Below are 14059 nucleotides of genomic sequence, written 5' to 3'. Positions count from 1 at the left end.
TTGGTTAATACATGTAGCTGTACATCTTATAGATGTTCCAAGAGAAAATGATATAATATCTGCCTATATATCACTTTATAGTGTCTCAGATCGCGGTATGTAAAGAAAACTTGGTGCTCAAAGTGAAGCCCTTTTCCCTCTACATTGATGATACATCTGTGTGTTTAAAGTTGATTTTGACAGCCCGGGCCAAGTCGGACCCACCACAAGCCAAACACTTTTGATAGAGACTATGTTGAAAATGTAGAGGGGAAAGGGCTTCACTTTGAGCACCAAGTTTTCTTTAAAAACTGCGATCTGAGACACTATAAAGAGATATTTAGGAAGATATAATACTAATCTATAGGTGTGAATCCATTTCATGTTACATCAGTGAGGTTTAAGTTGATTTTGACAGCCCGGGCCAAGTCGGACCGAACACTTGTGAGACTGTTGAGAGTATGGGGAGAAGAGGTCTACTTTAACCAACGTGTCTGCTTTATACACAGTGAACAGTGACATTATTAAGTGGTATTTACATAGATGTAGTACTATCCTATAAATATAAACGCTATGCCGACAGATGGACATTTGTATCGCGATAGCTAGAAGTATTTGATACGTTTCAAATCTTATTTCGTTTAACGATTGCTCTTTTACATGTTACCTAGATCAGCGACGCTTACACACAGCTCCACTTTCTGGATTTCAAACGATTTACTCCGAAATACCTAATTATGTTTCACGTTTTTGGTTGGTGATTGTTCATTAATGTTATGTGTGTATGTTGCATCAATAATATGTAGGTATGATCGCCGATAATGAAGTAATTATCCAATAACACTTTTGCCCGTCTTGGCCCGGCCCGGCCCGACTTTTAGGCAATGCCCACCACTAATATCAACCAGATGTAATCGTACAGTCCCTAATCCTGGAACAGCCGAAAACATGAAGATCAATCATTGTTGGTGATACAGAAGACATCCTAGATCGTGTCATCGATAGCTTGATCTTGGTATGAAATAAATAGCATAAACCAATATTATTAATCTTCCAATATTGAGTAGCCGAAAGCATGTTGTCTAAGTCCTATGTAGACAGATTATGTAGCGGATATACTGAACTATTGATATAATGGTGTTACAACTATTAAGCGACACTGATTGTACCCAGACATCTCCCGATACCATATGACAATACCCTTCTCGCTGTGTGTACAAACTGATTAATGGGCACGTCGATAACAGACTGGGTGTATGATCATCATTTGGAACTCGGGAAGACTAGAGAGAGAGCGCGGTGCTGTCTAGACTAACAATATGTGGGATCGTTGATCATAGCCATATTATCTGTCAGTACATGTGACTTCTCAATATCCATTCATAAGTGAGTGAGCACGGCGCATTTTGAAATTTTATGGCATCATGACAGAACTGCAGACAAGAGCTTCACATTGTATAATCGTATGTGTATTTGATCCGGATTGGTGAGTGAAGTCACTATTAGGTAAAAGTCGATGTAAATGTTAAGAAAGTAATACATAATAGCGAAATAAAAAAAATTATTGATCAAAATTAACTTGCTCACTCAGCAAAAGTTTGCTTTAGATTGGATATTCGGTGAATAGAGAAGAACATAGCAACTGAAATTTGGTAACTGTTTGGACTCCTTGTCCCCCTTGGTTGTTGTTAATGTTGGAGACACAAGATACAGAGGAAAGCTTGTTCTGAAGGTTACATTTTGGAGATCCATGTTGGGAATCAGTACATTTAAGCTTTTAGTTCTCCAACGTATCACGTAAATATTATTCAGTCTACCAATGCCCGAAGTAAATCGTTGAGAGATGAATTGATTTCGGATTTGATAGCGGATTAGGGACGACATGATTAATCACAAGGAAAACCGAGATTGGTCCGTAATAACTACTGTTAATCCCTCCTTATCAGTGACAGGTTTCCCGACTCGGGTATTTGTAATCATTACCAGGAAACAATCTCCCACCAATCCCCTGACTTTAACTACCTCATTGATAAGGATACAATACTACACTGGCCAAATTCCTCTAATCAATAATCTTCAAAATAAAGTACCTGTTTCTATATGTTGGTCCTTTGGCGTTAATTTATCACGACACTAGTTGAAATACAAAGAACACGTTTCCCTTGGGCGATTGGTATTGACATAACTTTGAACAACCCATTTTCATTTATACGTGACATAAAATGAATTGATTTCGTAATTTTACTGTAAATTAAGGTGTCATTTACTTCACGATATGCCATGTTTGTAAAATATTCCCTACTCGTGTAAGATTTACATTAAGTAAATAGATTAGATATATTATAGAGAGTGGGACAGAGGTACAGAGAGAATCAGACACACGATTGACAATTTGACAATTGACAATAAAGTGTCTATTTCTATATATAGGAGGGCTGGTCAAAACGTTCTAAGCCTAACAAACTGAACCAACAACTGTGACAGTGTTTTTACTTTTATTTTTTTCAACATAATATCCCTGCTTTTCAATACACTTCTCAGATCGATCGTGAAGCTTTTTTAATTCCAGCCAGGAAGAAGTTTTCTGAAGCCACAATGAAAAATGAAAAAACAATTCAAGGCAGCTTTGAGGTCATCGTACTCGTCACACCGCTTTCCACAAGGGTGTTTTCTTTCAGTTTAGGAAACAGGTGGAAATCACTTGGTGCCAGATCTGGCGAGTATGGTGGATGAGGAACCTCTTCGAATCCACATTGTCGCACAGCAGCCTTTGCAAGTCGAGAGGTGTTAGAAGAGGCAGTGTCATGAAGTGTTTAAACTCAAGCAGTCAGCATTCCTCGCCGCTTTTCTTCGATTTAATCTCTCGGGCAATAGGGCAAATCAGCAAATAACGTAGAAGGCACCTGTAAATGTCATTTGACTTTCAAGGCAATCAGAGAGGATCACACCCTTTGCATCCCAGAATACAGTGGCCATAACTTTTGTGTCTGAGAAGTTTGATCATAGTGGTAGACCCATGTTTCATCACCTGTTACTAATCACTTTTTGAATTTGACGAAATCCTCCCTCATTAGCTTTAAATGGCAGTGTGAGTGTCACTCAACGAGCAGACATTTTAATCATCTGTAAATGTTTATGAATATAAGTTCCAGTGGATCCATGGCTTAGATCTGTGTCTTCCTCAAGTTCAGCAATGGTTACACGTCCATCTGACAGTATAAGTTTTTCTATCCCCTTGATTGAATCTTCATTGATGGAAGTTGAGGGACGCCCAACCTTAAAGATAGCTGCCCAACGTTTAACAGTGGAATGGCTGGGGCACTTATCCCCATGCACTTTTGACATGCGTTCATGAATTTCTATAAAGTGAAAAAAATTGATGACTGCTCGGGACTCAAATGAGGCAAAATATAATCATCATATTTCAGTGTCCGAGAGACTCTATGAAACATTTGCCCCATTGATCGAGTGTGGCAAGAAGCCTTGGTATTGCTTCGACTAATTTGAAGGAATATTAAGACGATTTCTTCTTGATTAGTTTGACAAAAAAAATTCAACCTGTGTGTGCCTAAGGGATTAAATCATATTCATTCAAATAATGTTTTGTGGAATTCATCAAGATGTCTAAGCATTTCCTCATAGGAATCCTCTTTCGAGCTGTGTGAAAAGCATTGATAAAGGAATGTGGTGTTGCTGTACAAATAGAAATAGGCTGATGATGAGAAGTTATCTGGGGATATCAGAACACGAGATATTTCACCATTTTGAATAATGTCATTTCGTTGGTGCATTGTCTTGTATTTCAATTGAAGTCACTGCTTACAAACGTCTCTCAACTATTCCCTAAAAATAAACACGTAACATATGTCTGAATTTGTCCATCCTATCATGGAACTTATAGACGAATACAGCACCCTTTTTGTTTCCCTGTTGCCAATCCTTCCACGGATATCGAACTTTTACAGGCATCATTGTGGACAATTTGTGTCTAGGGTTTCAGAAATACTATTTCTCAAATGCATAAGCACATTACATTCATGCGACGAAAGCTGCGTGCTGCGTGAACTAATAGGAAGCAATAGTAAGCAAAGTTCATATGTATACTTTCATGGCATTCATAACTTTGTAATAAGTGTGTGCCGCAGCCTGAAATCTAAAATCTGGATATATTATGGACTTTTCACTGTGTGTTAATACAACATTTTCTTTTTCTTTTTCACTTGTGTCAAGACATGGCATTATGCTTGGCCAAACGGATATTGCATTGCTGTCTGTCCACAGCCGTCAGAGCTCACTGTACTGAAAACTTAAGTACTAAGTTCTTTACAATGTCGATAATTAAGGATCTTGTATTTTCATATTAGTGTATTTAATGTCCCGAAATTTAGATTGAAATCCACTAACAAATCCAAATATACATTTTGTTGTAGCTGACCCCCCCCAAGTAAATCACCTACCTGTTAATGTTTACATCATTACTAAATGACAGGTAATATGCAACATTTCATATGGGCAGGGGGAATTGATAATCACTGTCTATCATGCTGAAATAGCATCAAAGCACAACTTAGTCACATAATGATACTAATGATAGAGTTAAATACCCAGAGATATCGTTTTTGTCTCTTCTCACTCTAGGAAGAAATAGATCTTCAACATTTCTAAATCTGAATGTATGGATGCAACAATATTATATATTACAATCGGTTATTTAATATAGTCTCAGGAACGTGTATACACAGAAGAAGTCAGCTCAAATTTACCACCAACTGATTTTGTGCTTGGCTGTCTGCCGTGTTCATCCAATAATTTGCTGGTTCACATCATAATCGTAATGGCCGTCGGTTTGGAAACCGCAATGGATGTGGGGCTGGATCTAACGGCTTGATAAAATAGATTTAAACCGATTATACTTGTAAGGTGGTGATCAGTCTGGGTTATTCGCGGAACAGAAGCCATGGCTCACAGTATTGTCTGTGATGTGGCGGGGACGTGTGTCCTAGTTGTGGCCTACAGTCCTGGCTGTGGTGTGACGGAGACAATATCTGTGACCTTCAGTTCTGGCTGTGGTGTGACGGAGACAGTAGCTGTGACATTCAGTTCTACCTGTGGTGGGACGGAGACAGTAGCTGTGACCTACAGTCCTGGCTGTGGTGTGACGGAGACAGTAGCTGTGACATTCAGTCCTGGCTGTTGTGTGACGGAGACAATATCTATGACCTACAGTCCTGGCTGTGGTGTGACGGAGACAATATCTGTGACATTCAGTTCTGCCTGTGGTGTGACGGAGACAGTAGCTAGGACCTACAGTCCTGGCTGTGGTGTGACGGAGACAATATCTGTGACATTCAGTTCTACCTGTGGTGTGACGGAGACAGTAGCTAGGACCTACAGTCCTGGCTGTGGTGTGACGGAGACAATATCTATGACATTTAGTTCTGGCTGTGGTGTGACGGAGATAGTAGCTAGGACCTACAGTCCTGGCTGTGGTGTGACGGAGATAGTAGCTAGGACCTACAGTTCTGCCTGTGGTGTGACGGAGATAGTAGCTAGGACCTACAGTTCTGCCTGTGGTGTGACGGAGATAGTAGCTAGGACCTACAGTCCTGGCTGTGGTGTGACGGAGATAGTAGCTAGGACCTACAGTTCTGCCTGTGGTGTGACGGAGACAGTAGCTGTGACCTACAGTCCTGGCTGTGGTGTGACGGAGACAATATCTGTGACATTTAGTTCTGGCTGTGGTGTGACGGAGACAATAGCTGTGACCTACAGTCCTGGCTGTGGTGTGACGATGACAGTAGCTATGACCTACAAACCTTCCTGTTGTTTGACGGTGACAGTAGCTATGATCTACAGTCGTACCTGGTGTTACACGCAGTAGCCAGGATCTACAGTCCTACCTGGTGTAACAGAGACAGTAGCTGTGACCTATAGTTATGCTTGTGGTGTGAAGGAGGCAGAACGATTAACTTAGTTACAATATTGCCCGTAATGACAACATAGTTGTACATGCGGAGACAACTTGGGAATTACCAAAAAGCAAAGGTTACGGTATTGTCTGTGGTGTGAAGCGGCAACAATGTAGTACCTGTTGTAAGAAGGAAGTTATTTTCACGCCCGATGCCATAAGTATGAAAAAGCCATACGTGAACTGTATTCACTGAATCTATAAGCAAATACCTTTGTAAATGATTGCTTTCTTATAGATTCCGTGAATACGTTGTGTCGATCTTCAAGCATGTGGCCTCTTCCTATGGTTGGCATCTGTATGTTGCAGCAGCAGATATCGGTAAACTTGTCACTGTTAGACTCTCATTTCATACATCTTAGCCGCCACCTTTAAAAGCTAAATTGATCGTTAACAGAAAATATTTTGAAATGCAATTTCCGTTGATAAGGAGAATGCACCTTCAGATGAAAACGCGTGCGGAATTTAATTTGTGCGCACTTTGCCAAAGAAAGAGGATGCATGATGCCGAAGATAAAGTGCCTATTAACATGAATGACGAGTTAATTGCTGGTATCGATGGAGTAATACGTTTTCCTCGGGGGTGTAGAAGTCGGATCACGATTAGACATCAGGTATTGGCGAATAACCTTACCAGATACAAGCTTTTCTTGTTCACTGTTAATACAGGTACTGGTTATTGTGAATACTGCCATTATAGAGTCAGCATATAGTAGAGACAGCGATTACAGAAGCTGGTTATCATAAGGACTATATTTACAGTATTTGATTGTTGTTTGTAATTTACTCCAGCGGTCTTACATAGGCCTGTGAATCATTGACAAACCTGAGGTTGATGCTATGAGAAACTCCGCACACTGTCGCGGTATGGTGCCAATCAGCCAAGTCATCGAGCTGGACCACCCGCTACAATTAAGTCACTGCTTACGTGCATGTAGATTTTTTTCCAGATGGACATTTGTGTTGGTGACCTGTAAGCCAAGATTCATAAGCATATGCTCATGACATAGTCTGAATCATACAATGGACTCCTTAGGATTATGGAGTTTCAATAATATTTTTTGGAAGTATTTTGTAAATACAAATTACAAATTACTAAAGTACATTTTTACAGCACAAAGCTCTTTTCCACATTCAAAAGAAATCGCTGCAATAAGTAGAGTCGATTGTACGATTCCGACTACATCTTGAGCATGTTTATGCATCACTATCAAATAACAGGAGAACGTATCTTGCCCCATCGGCCTCACCCGGTCACAAACACACGCAAAGGCAAGTCAATTGTTCACCTGAAACCAACCACCGTTTTCCGAATCTGAGATATGTCTTAATATCAAAACTATCGGGCAAATATAGGTATGCACCTATTTTTGATGGTGGCTAAAATCAACCAAACAAGCCATGGTTATTCAATTCTCGCAATTTCACAGTAAAGTGATGAGCAGTGTGAAGCAGGTATTTTCAAGGGTATACTTCATTTTGCACTGCAGTTTAGTACAAAAATGAACAAACGAAAAACAAACAGTAATGTCTTCGACAAATACTCGATCTTGCAATGTGACTATTCAGTACAAACTGTCTGAACGTTCTCATGTGTAATTCAGGATGTAATTATTGATTCTCACTGGTGATGTTGACTGGATGTCACTGACAATAAGGCCAGATCAGTGTAAGGGGATGTCAAATACTATCAGCCTCATGAGTCCAGTCACTGTGCTGTAGGAACAACAGCAACACTCAGGTGTAAGGAACCGAACGTGTGATATTCTGAAGGAGAAATGGTGTGGTAGGGATGCTCGGAAGCTTCATATTTTATTTGTTCTGGAAAATACTGGCGGGGTGGGGCCATGCCCAGATTTCCCCAAAGGAAATGTCTTCGCTGTAGATGCTTGATGTCTTGAAATAAAGTGTGTTGTCCTAACAGACAACCATATGTCCGAGGTGACCGAGAAAAATAGTCTGTCTCTGTCTCGGATAATCGACACTGGTTATTCTCTGGTGATGGCGTTATATTTAAGCAAATATGTCTTAGTGTCCGATGGACACTATTGAGTAATGGACATTTCACGACTGCAGGCTTTACAGGTCTGATACCATAATTCGCAGTTCAAATACGTGTGTCATCGATAAAGATCTAACCTGGAATTCCATGAATGTAAATAAACATGACCGATGACAGTAATGCTTAGAGTTTTTACTTTGATAAATGATGCTTTATGTCTTGGCTTTGAAGGATATAATGTCAGACACACTTGTTTTGTGTTTCATCAAAGTACTGAAACTTGAATGTATTTGACGCTGGCCTGCTACAGTGCTTCTATCTCTGCTTTTTTGGTATCTTGCTTCTTGAATCCAACTGACTCACCTGCTACATGTACAGGTGAAGCAGCAGTTTCCACGTTACATAATGCGCGATCAGCATCGTTAATCGTGCTGATAATCAATTTGCACAGTGAACACATGTTATTGTAGATTTCTTTTCAGACGATTCTAATTCCCGTTGGGCACGTTAATCAGCTCTCCGGAAATTCAGTGATCTCGAGGAGTTGAACGGTAAGCCGAGATTCCGATTTTACCGGTGTATAGAAAATCGGAAATATAGGCTATTACCTTTAGAATTACTAGAACTCATGTATATGATATAGGCGATAGTAATAAGTTCCTACACATTCACAATCTTTGGATGCTTGAACCCGAACAAGTAAACTTTACTGAAGCAACAAATGAACCATATTGAGCTATTGACGTCCAATATAATATGACTGACTGAATGAAAACGCAGCGGCTGGGGCGGTCAGGCTGAGTGACTTGGTTGATTGCGTCTCATCGTGGGTGATGCACGCAACAGCAAATGCCAATACTTGCGATTCACAGAAATAACAGCTATTTATCATTCAAGTGAACCCATCTAAGAACTGTCAAAGCAATTTTTTTCAATTATGCGAATGATTTGGGCCCTTCATCATACCTTGTCCTTTCCTAAAGGTTAATATACATACTACCGACAGAAGGGGGTACGGGTGGCTCAGTCGTCTAAGGCGCCGCGATTCGCTGTGCAGAGTTGCGTCCCTTGGGCACGCCAGAAACCTATGATTGTGGGTTCGAATCCCGGTTCGTCCCAATTATGTTTCTAGGTTTGTCAGCACCATACCCGTGCTCGTGGGTTTCAGCGAAGTGGTAAACGTCTGAGGCCTGCATCACTTCGGGCTTTTCTCCCACATTAAGCTGACACGCCGTGATGTAACTAGAATACTGTTAAAAGCGGCGTTAAACCCAACTCACTCACTCACTCACTACTACCGAGAGAAAATTAGGGAACTGACGAAATGAATGAATTTGACTGTATGTTCGGGCGTGTAGATCAATATCGATTATGTCCTCCTTTTTAGGCGATAAATGCACGACACAATCATTGCATACCGTTGATTATCTTGCGTATGGTTAGCTGGCTAGTCCAATGTCTCATCCGTAGATAATCAGTGATGACCTGGGCACGATGTAGTCTTATATTGTCATCTTGCAGTTCAACATTTCTGCAGAATATTTCTAGCTAATAGAACAACGACAGGAAGCAAATTTTCGTCAACATATCGTCTGTAAATGGAATATGACGCCAATGGCCCATCCCTGGTGTTGCCTTGCCCACCCCATTGTTTGCCGCCTCTGGTAAGCCGTTAGGGTCATACCCTTCTGCACTTTGCAGATTCGGGCAACTTGAGACATTGCCCCCCCCCCCCCCCCCCCCCCTTTCTATCTCACCCATAATTCGTCATCTTGTTGGTTTATTATTCGCGTAAGCATTTTAAAGCGTTTGTTTAGCTCAGTTGCATTCATGATTGTGAGTTCCCCGACAGGCGCACATAGTTTGGCGTCTGATAGCACGTGCATCACGTACTGTTCTTGCATGATGTGAATTGTCGTTGTGATTAGATGTTGCTTTCAGATGCATCGCCATGGTATAATAAATGTACACCTCAACGATAACGACATTCAAATCATTAGTTGCATTATTTATCGTCGGTATATATACCTCTTCTGAACCAATTACAACCCACTCAATGTATAATGCCAAATGCAACATTTGACATTTTCACTGCGTTTTCCAATCCTGGAGGAAATGTGAAATCCTTTTGTAAACCCGCTAGCTCAGTGCCACCTGCTCATGTTTATCTGGGTCGATAAAGAAGAACGATAATTTTCTCTTTTATCATTCGTCTACTAAATCGCCTTGTCCAAGCCTTGTTATTCCAAGTAGTATCATGATGGTTATTCAGCCATTAGTTTTCAATCAGTTCTTTAAGAGGATGTGATAATATCTTATGATTTAGATTTTGTTTTCCGCAAAACACAAAAGCCAGATTCTTCCGCATAGAAAGGTCTACCTCAAGTTAAGGAGAATCTACACAAATTAACACAACGATATGGATAAAGTGGGGCAAAATGTCAAGTTGTCTTGATGCTACTGTGTTTCATAATTTTTTGTCGTTGCTGACGACGTTTTCCCAAGAACATGGTTTTGCATTGCAACATTTAGCTTTAGAGCCTCAACGACGAGCAACAGTGTAAAGTGCGATGTCTAGTCGCTCGCAGGGCTTTAAGAGTCAGTGTGTCATGTGTAGTCGCTCGCTGGGCTGTAAGTGTCAGTGTGTCATGTGTAGTCGCTCGCTGGGCTGTAAGAGTCAGTGTGTCATGTGTAGTCGCTCCCTGTGCTGTAAGAGTCAGTGTGTCATGTGTAGTCGCTCGCTGGGCTTTAAGAGTCAGTGTGTCATGTGTAGTCGCTCGCTGGGCTGTAAGTGTCAATGTGTCATGTGTAGTCGCTCGCAGGGCTTTAAGAGTCAGTGTGTCATGTGTAGTCGGTCACTGGGCTGTAAGTGTCAATGTGTCATGTGTAGTCGCTCGCAGGGCTGTAAGTGTCAGTGTGTCATGTGTAGTCGCTCGCAGGGCTGTAAGTGTCAATATTTCATGTGTAGTCGCTCTCTGGGCTGTAAGTGTCATGTGTCATGTGTAGTCGCTCGCTGGGCTGTTAGTGTCAATATTTCATGTGTAGTCGCTTACTGGGCTGTAAGTGTCAGTGTGTCATGTGTAGTCGCTCACTGGGCTGTAAGTGTCAATGTGTCTTGTGTAGTCGCTCCCTGTGCGGTAAGTGTCAATTCGTCATGTGTAGTCGCTCACTGGCCTGAAAGTGTCATGTGTAGTCGCTCGCTGGGCTGTAAGTGTCAATATTTCATGTGTAGTCGCTTACTGGGCTGCAAGTGTCAGTGTGTCATGTGTAGTCGCTCCCTGTGCTGTAATTGTCAGTGTGTCATGTGTAGTCGCTCGCAGGGCTGTAAGTGTCAGTGTGTCATGTGTAGTCGCTCACTGGGCTGTTAGTGTCAATGTGTCATGTGTAGTCGCTCCCTGTGCTGTAAGTGTCAGTGTGTCATGTGTAGTCGCTCACTAGGCTGTAAGTGTTATGTGTAGTCGCTCCCTGTGCTGTAATTGTCAGTGTGTCATGTGTAGTCGCTCACTTGGCTGTAATTGTCAGTGTGTCATGTGTAGTCGCTCACTGGGCTGTAAGTGTCAGTGTGTCATGTGTAGTCGCTCACTGGGCTGAAAGTGTCAATGTGTCATGTGTAGTCGCTCCCTGTGCTGTAATTGTCAGTGTGTCATGTGTAGTCGCTCACTGGGCTGTAATTGTCAGTGTGTCATGTGTAGTCGCTCACTGGGCTGTAATTGTCAGTGTGTCATGTGTAGTCGCTCCCTGTGCTGTAAGTGTCAGTTTGTCATGTGTAGTCGCTCGCTGGGCTGTAAGTGTCAATGTGTCATGTGTAGTCGCCCCCTGTGCTGTAATTGTCAGTGTGTCATGTGTAGTCGCTCGCTGGGCTGTAAGTGTCAATGTGTCATTTGTAGTCGCTCACTGGGCTGTAAGTGTTAGTGTGTCATGTGTAGTCGCTCACTGGGCTGTAAGTGTCAGTGTGTCATGTGTAGTCGCTCCCTGTGCTGTAATTGTCAGTGTGTCATGTGTAGTCGCTCACTGTGCTGTAATTGTCAGTGTGTCATGTGTAGTCGCTCCCTGTGCTGTAATTGTCAGTGTGTCATGTGTAGTCGCTCACTGGGCTGTAATTGTCAGTGTGTCATGTGTAGTCGCTCCCTGTGCTGTAATTGTCAGTGTGTCATGTGTAGTCGCTCGCAGGGCTGTAAGTGTCAATGTGTCATGTGTAGTCGCTCACTGGGCTGAAAGTGTCAGTGTGTCATGTGTAGTCGCTCGCAGGGCTGTAAGTGTCAGTGTGTCATGTGTAGTCGCTCACTGGGCTGTTAGTGTCAATGTGTCATGTGTAGTCGCTCCCTGTGCTGTAAGTGTCAGTGTGTCATGTGTAGTCGCTCACTAGGCTGTAAGTGTTATGTGTAGTCGCTCCCTGTGCTGTAATTGTCAGAGTGTCATGTGTAGTCGCTCACTTGGCTGTAATTGTCAGTGTGTCATGTGTAGTCGCTCACTGGGCTGTAATTGTCAGTGTGTCATGTGTAGTCGCTCACTGGGCTGAAAGTGTCAATGTGTCATGTGTAGTCGCTCCCTGTGCTGTAATTGTCAGTGTGTCATGTGTAGTCGCTCACTGGGCAGTAATTGTCAGTGTGTCATGTGTAGTCGCTCACTGGGCTGTAATTGTCAGTGTGTCATGTGTAGTCGCTCCCTGTGCTGTAAGTGTCAGTGTGTCATGTGTAGTCGCTCGCAGGGCTGTAAGTGTCAGTGTGTCATGTGTAGTCGCCCCCTGTGCTGTAAGTGTCAGTGTGTCATGTGTAGTCGCTCGCTGGGCTGTAAGTGTCAATGTGTCATGTGTAGTCGCTCACTGGGCTGTAAGTGTCAGTGTGTCATGTGTAGTCGCTCACTGGTCTGTAAGTGTCAGTGTGTCATGTGTAGTCGCTCCCTGTGCTGTAATTGTCAATGTGTCATGTGTAGTCGCTCACTGTGCTGTAATTGTCAGTGTGTCATGTGTAGTTGCTCCCTGTGCTGTAATTGTCAGTGTGTCTTGTGTAGTCGCTCACTGGGCTGTAATTGTCAGTGTGTCATGTGTAGTCGCTCCCTGTGCTGTAATTGTCAGTGTGTCATGTGTAGTCGCTCGCTGGGCTGTAAGTGTCAATGTGTCATGTGTAGTCGCTCACTGGGCTGAAAGTGTCAGTGTGTCATGTGTAGTCACTCACTGGGCTGTAAGTGTCAATGTGTCATGTGTAGTAGCTCGCTGGGCTGAAAGTGTCAATGTGTCATGTGTAGTCGCTCTCTGGGCTGTAAGTGTCAGTGTGTCATGTGTAGTCGCTCACTGTGCTGTAACTGTCAATGTGTCATGTGTAGTCGCTCACTGGGCTGTAAGTGTCATGTGTAGTCTCTCACTGGGCTGTAAGTGTCAGTATGTCTTGTGTAGTCGCTCTCTGGGCTGTAAGTGTCATGTGTAGTTGCTCACTGGGCTGTAAGTGTCAGTGTGTCATGCTCGTGAAGTCGGCCAGTGTTGTGACCAAAGCTTTAGTATTTGCAGCCACCTCGCGACAATCCAAACTGAACATTTTGTAAGGTAGCAAATACAACTGAACTTTATTTTCAGTTTAGATCTGTGTTACCTGTACATTCCTAGGCGCTTATCTAAAGAGGAGTGTGGTGCTGTGAACAAAGGAGCACAACACGAGAACAATACTATTTCTTGAAGACATGAATTTGTATTACGGACAACTTCTGTATTGTTCTTCCAACGTCTCAGTGCCTTTCCAAAACAATTTTCCCATTCAAATCTATTATTAGTTTCCTTTTGTAAAGGTGTACAATTCCTGTGAAAATGTTGATAATCACATGTATTACTTGCCCGTGAAGAGATCACCCGACTGATTAACATACAGCTGTATTACACATTGTGTAATACCAAAGCGCATGCTTATGTACTGAAGGAATAAGTTACACGAACAAATATTGAACACATCCCTTGGCTTATTCACGTGATTGTACGAGATGGATAATTATCATGTGTTGATGCATGCATGGATGACTGCGTTATGGATAATTATCATGTGGGGTTACATGCATGGATGACTGCGTTATGAATAAGTATCATGTGGGGATGCATGCATGGATGACTGCATTATGGATAATTA

At 42.3% G+C, this 14059-nt stretch overlaps 1 protein-coding gene across 1 annotated transcript; it reads left to right on the top strand.

Moving 5' to 3' along the window:
- The first annotated feature begins 4936 nt into the window (after nucleotides 1–4936).
- LOC139460230 (uncharacterized) lies at nucleotides 4937–5860 on the top strand. The gene has a single exon (XM_071241738.1). The coding sequence runs from the start codon at nucleotides 4937–4939 to the stop codon at nucleotides 5858–5860; it is 924 nt and encodes a 307-aa protein (XP_071097839.1).
- Nucleotides 5861–14059: the final 8199 nt, after the last annotated feature.

This window comes from Haliotis cracherodii, unplaced genomic scaffold (genome assembly GCF_022045235.1).
Source record: "Haliotis cracherodii isolate W230 unplaced genomic scaffold, xgHalCrac1.p SCAF_14, whole genome shotgun sequence".
In the NCBI taxonomy this organism is placed as follows: Eukaryota; Metazoa; Mollusca; class Gastropoda; order Lepetellida; family Haliotidae; genus Haliotis; species Haliotis cracherodii.
Note: the sequence above shows the minus strand (reverse complement) of the source record. Positions and strands in the feature narration are given on the sequence as shown.

Excerpts from the sequence above, each read along its gene's own strand:
- LOC139460230 (XM_071241738.1), top strand. The coding sequence starts at position 4,937 with ATGGCTCACAGTATTGTCTGTGATGTGGCGGGGACGTGTGTCCTAGTT.